The sequence below is a fragment of the Prosopis cineraria genome, unplaced genomic scaffold (genome assembly GCF_029017545.1).
Source record: "Prosopis cineraria cultivar Desert tree isolate PC_DT_omini unplaced genomic scaffold, ASM2901754v1 PC2, whole genome shotgun sequence".
NCBI classification, from domain to species: domain Eukaryota; kingdom Viridiplantae; phylum Streptophyta; class Magnoliopsida; order Fabales; family Fabaceae; genus Prosopis; species Prosopis cineraria.
The window spans coordinates 10,875,343-10,880,622 of NW_026555333.1; the positions used below are offsets into that span (position 1 = coordinate 10,875,343).

At 37.7% G+C, this 5,280-nt stretch overlaps 1 protein-coding gene across 3 annotated transcripts; it reads left to right on the forward strand.

The window, feature by feature from the left end:
- The first annotated feature begins 1,008 nt into the window (after positions 1-1,008).
- Positions 1,009-4,849, forward strand: LOC129299177 (RNA polymerase sigma factor sigE, chloroplastic/mitochondrial). Of its 3 annotated transcripts, XM_054937638.1 has the most exons (7): positions 1,009-1,256; positions 1,704-1,777; positions 1,905-2,654; positions 2,951-3,097; positions 3,279-3,515; positions 3,922-4,185; positions 4,422-4,849. In XM_054937638.1, the coding sequence occupies exons 3-7, from the start codon at positions 1,962-1,964 to the stop codon at positions 4,617-4,619; spliced, it is 1,539 nt and encodes a 512-aa protein (XP_054793613.1). In that variant the 5' UTR covers positions 1,009-1,256; positions 1,704-1,777; positions 1,905-1,961; the 3' UTR covers positions 4,620-4,849. The 3 variants fall into 3 exon arrangements, with proteins under 3 accessions (XP_054793613.1, XP_054793605.1, XP_054793621.1); XM_054937630.1 differs by lacking the exon at positions 1,704-1,777; XM_054937646.1 differs by lacking the exon at positions 1,704-1,777 and having other exon boundaries at positions 1,009-1,192.
- Positions 4,850-5,280: the final 431 nt, after the last annotated feature.

The window sequence follows — 5,280 nt, forward strand, 5'->3', positions numbered from 1 at the left end:
ACATTTTCATTTTTAAAATTAGTATACAAATATCAACAATGTATTATAATTCACGTAATAATGTCCTATAATTTAGTTTAGTTCTTTACTTAGGTGATAAGAGAACATGAAGAGAAATAAAAGCGGGGGTAAGTATTTCTCAAAGAAACACAAGATTATATTTATGGCAAATGATGCAATTTGTTAACTTTACTGAGACCACGCTAGTCTCCACATCCCTGCACAAATTGAAAAAAAAAAAAAAAACTGTATTACTTTATTGAAATTTTAAAATATTTGTGTAGGTTTTTTTTTTTTACCATCTATTTGTGTTGGTTTAAAATGATGAAATTTTTTTGTAAGATTTATTAAAATTTAACAAAATTATTTTTTATCTAATATTAAATATAGAAATTATAAAATTGATTGAAATATAGTGGAGTATTATTTTTATAAGCATTAAAACATCGCCAAAAAAAAAAACATCAATATTATCGAACCAGCTTGAATTATCATTTATTTTCCCTCCCGTAACTTTTGATTATACGAATTTATTTTACTTTAGCCATTTCTTCATATCTGGCACCAAATAAAGGAAATTGAGTGATAAATATACCTTTTTGTTAACAGTAAATTACGCAATTTAAAAAGGATAGTTTGGTATATACAAGAAAAGAAAGCTCCGTGGTACCCTTAAATAGTTAGATTAAATTATTTCATGGCCCGATAAAGTGCAACGTAACCCAGAGACAACCTCTTATATTGGGTCCCACACAATTAGTGGGTGCCAACCACGTGTCCAAGATCTCATCCACAATTTCTCACAAAATATCTCCTCCCCCACTCCAAAAGCGCCACGACGTTCTTCTCTCTTCCAGCTATTCGCCACATCATTTGCATGTCTTCCAAGTCACATCCCATGTGTATCATCTTTCACCGTAGATCTAGTTGATCGTCACTACTGGCCGTTGACTTATCATAGATATTATTTGTGGACGCCGTAATTCTCGTAATTCATGTTTAAGACTCCGACCTCACGAACTACCAAGCTCTAACCCGCAGATTCTTCGGGAAATCTGTGCTCATCCTCATTCGAAGATTTCGTCCCGACACCATCGCATCTCAATCTGACATAGGTGCTCTCTTTTCACCCACAAAGCCCTATGCAGTTATCTATCTTGAAGTATGTGCCAATCGTTTGATCGTCGCATCGGTTAAGTTTCTACCGAAATCTTGAGGCTTTGAGGGGCTTCTCAACTTTTTAGCGGCACTATTTGGTACCTTCTGTCATATGTTTTGTTTGTTAATTTTGTTGTGTCAGTGTTTCTTTGTTGTCTTAGTAGAGATTGATCGATAGAGAAACACAGATAACGGTATCTTAGTTCCGGTAATGTTCTGTGCGTGAAACTTGTAAGTGAAGGATCTACACTCTTCAGCTGCTGATTCGCGTTCTTTTATGTTCTATTGTCTATAGAAATTGCGTTTCAATCTGTGAAGTACACCGTACACTTTTAGCAAACATTCTGGTAAACAAAAGTTAAATTTGGTTTGAGGTATTAATGTGCATTGTTTTTGTTGATTGGCAAGGCTACAGTCTTCAGCTAATTTAGCTAGATAGAACCAGTGATTTATAATGCTATTAGTAAGTTAGCTGAGAGAATTTCGTTACATGTAATCACTTTCTTCCTTTGGTACGGTGAATTTTATTTCATTTTTAAATACAGTTATATTTGGCAGTCGTTTGTAGCCTTATGGGCCATAGAGTGTCATTCATATTTCATGGTGGCGGAGTACGTAGGTAATTTTCAATATCTGATTTCTTTTGGATGAGTGTATCAAGCTTTTTATTAGTTTATGATCTTGTGTGATAAAATGGCAACTCCATGGCGGAAAAGCTTACATAGAAAATTTATCTGCATTTGTAGGCTCTGTTCGCGAAAGATCTGCCTGTTAATTTCAGTATTTAGCTTAAACAATTTGGTATGGGAGTTGTGACTGTATCTAGCTCAGCTGCTCGTACTCCTTTAGGACTGAGCACAAAATTTTCAAGTCATTGGCCTGCACTGAAGAAACCCGCAATTTTAGCATTTAAAGGAGATAAATCCAATAATACAGCCTTGGTTGCACCTCAAGAGCAAGTTCCTCTGCTGATAGAAACCGCCAAGGCACACCGTAAAAGGATAGTGAAAACTAATAAATTGCCAAAGAGAGTGAAAGCTGTCTTTACTGATGAAGCATCTCCATCCACCTTGGATGTGGATTATAATGAAGCTGCTGCCAAACTTGAAAATATATTCAAACTCAGCCCTGTCTCTGATACTTGTATCGAGGAAGATATAGACAACGGGATCAAAACAGCCTCACGGAGAAGGAAGAAGACTGATAGCGACAATCAGATAGATAATGACAGTGTGGTTAGAAGCCAGAATAAGAAGGTCAAACGACTGAGTCTTGACAAAAGAATTGCATTAAAAAAGAACAGAAAAGAGGAGGTGGTTGTTCCGAAAAGAAAGAAAAGAAATGTGAAGAGTAGAGCTGAGAAAATTGAAGAGCTTGTCAGGGACTATTCTGCAGCAACCGATTTAGTCAGCTTGGACTGGAAAAAAATGAAGATACCCCCAGTTCTTCCCTCTACAGAGCATACTTGGCTGTTCAAATTGATGCAGCCTATGAAGGTGAGTTGTGCTTTTAATTTTTTTTGTTTTTAAGAAATAGCTTGCATTCATTTTTGTTCTGTCTTTCTTTCTTTTTTTTTTTCCTTAAGCTAAAAAAGTGTAGCTATTTTCAATTCTGCATGTCGAGTCATTTAACCTAAGGGCTTTGGCTGCTAGATTTTATTTTAACATGTTCATCATGTTAGAGCCTCTTGACTTGTCTTTACAAATTCCTGTGGTGGAAATTAATTTTACGTGGGAATGGAAGCAACATAGATCAAATCCTGACTTAAATTCATTCTAACATTATTATTTAGGCTCTCCTTCCTGTAAAAGAAGATTTACAAAAGGATCTTAAAAGAGAACCAACAGAGGATGAACTAGCTGCTGCAACAAACACGAGCAGCATTCAAGTGAGAAAAACAATCGAAGTTGGTCGAGCTGCACGCAACAAGCTTATAAAGGTAACTAAAATGTTCAGCTCTTTATCTTTATCTGTCTAAAGAGATTGGCTTTGGCGATGGTCAGGAATATTTTGTCTGCCTTAATTTCTTTTAGATTCCATTATTTTGGAGTGATTTATTGATTTTCTATGGTAGAAGTAATGCATTAAGACTTAATAAATCATATTGTTACCCGTTGCAGCACAATCTCCGACTTGTCTTGTTTGTGATCAACAAATATTTTCAAGATTTTGCAAATGGCTCGAGGTTCCAAGATCTTTGTCAGGCAGGAGCGAGGGGACTTATAACAGCAATTGATCGTTTTGAGCCAAAAAGAAGATTTCGGCTATCCACATATGGTTTGTTTTGGATAAGACATGCCATTGTTCGATCCATGACCCTCGCTAGCTTCACTCGTGTACCCTTTGGACTTGAATCGGTATGCTTCCTTCCTACATAAACTAGACGTTAAAACTTTGTGTGAGGTAGCGTATCATTGAATTACCATTATTCTCCTTTTTTTTAGGCGGGTAGCATTTTTCCCCATTTAAACAGACTCAAGCCCCATAGCAGTTTTGAAATGCCAATTTTTTTTTTTTTTAAATCATCCATAGGGTTGCAGTTCAAATAAAGCAAAATCCATGATTGTGTTCATTAGCCATTAGATTAGACCTGATTTTACATGAAGACTAATCTATCAAAGCTGAAAAACATCTTATATGGCTGTCGATACCCCTGCACAAAATGGCTATGAAAAGATCCACAGCTATGCAGACCTACGTGACATAACTTGGCTGTGCCTGAGTAGCATCTGCTCATGACTTCAATACTTGTGATTTGAGCAGGTTAGGGTGGATATTCAGAGAGCAAAACTTGAGTTAACATTTGAGCTTCAGAGATTACCAACAGAGGAAGAGATAATAGAAAGAGTTGGGATTTCTCCTGAAAGATACCATGAAGTAATGAAGGCCTCGAAACCAATACTTTCCCTTCATTCAAGGCATGCAACCACCCAAGAGGAGTTTATAGATGCGGTCACTGATTTTGAAGGTGTTAATGGCGATGGCAGGAGGCAGCCTGCTGTTCTTAGGCTCGCTCTTGATGATGTGGTATGGCCTAATCTCCAAGAATTCTTCCTTGATGCCGTATAGCTCATTGTAATGGGTCATTTTATAGAATTATGACTATAGTCATAGTTAGATTATGCGTATTGAACATCCAAAAGTCTGTTGAATTTGAGATTTGTGAAAAGGTCTGCGCTTTAGACGTTTTAAGAAGTATGATTAAAAAAAGCCTTGTTTCTCAGTGGTAATACTTGGGACTAATCTTTGAACGTTTCTGCTAGCTTGATTCCCTAAAGCCGAAGGAGAGCTTGGTGATCCGGCAAAGATATGGACTTGATGGTCAGGGAGACAGAACATTAGGAGAAATCGCTGGGAACTTGAACATTTCTAGGGAAATGGTAAGGAAGCACGAAATCAAGGCTTTGATGAAGCTCAAACATCCTGCTCGGTTGGACTATCTTCGTCGTTACGTTGTATAAACTGACTGTGTAGTATGTATAATGTATAAGCTTCCCTTCTAGAATTGCCTGTCATGGCGGCCCCACGTTATGCGGTCATTGTCATTGGCGGCAGGTTGATACTTGATTATTTGTACCAGTCATTTAAGCATACCCAAAAAAAAAAGAAAAAATCTAAACTTTATACCAATGTAATATGTGAAGGACTTGAGATTGCACATAAATATACACATAACCATATATACCTGTCACATCACTGGATGGTCCTTTTCAGTGTCGCACACTATACATATTCCCTCTGTCTCTGTGTGTGTGTGTGTGGCGCGCGGGGGGGGGGGGGGGGGGGGGGGGGGGGGGGGGGGGGGGGCCTTAATTTGTGTTCAACACAACCAATAGAATTTCGGCTCAGGCTACGGATGTGTCCAAGCTCATTAAAACTTAGGTCCAAATTGAGCAGCCTACTGGACTTATGGTTTCTTGGGCCCAATATTGGACATTTTAGCGTTTGCATCTGCCTGGACATAAGCCCGAATTACTTGAATCTAGAGGTGTTTAATTTGTACCCATTTTAATTGGCCCAGTATCATTCCAATGGGTCTCGTCCTGACCCAAAAATAATCTGGACAAGATTTTGTAGGATAGGATATGAAGGGGTTTTGAAACGGGATGAGACACAAGATTA

Bases quoted from the DNA above. Each gene is read 5' to 3' on its own strand.
- LOC129299177 (XM_054937638.1), top strand. From the start codon at position 1,962: ATGGGAGTTGTGACTGTATCTAGCTCAGCTGCTCGTACTCCTTTAGGA. The intron at 2,655-2,950 runs GTGAGTTGTGCT...ATTATTATTTAG, and splicing joins AATTGATGCAGCCTATGAAG to GCTCTCCTTCCTGTAAAAGA. The intron at 3,516-3,921 runs GTATGCTTCCTT...TGATTTGAGCAG, and splicing joins TACCCTTTGGACTTGAATCG to GTTAGGGTGGATATTCAGAG.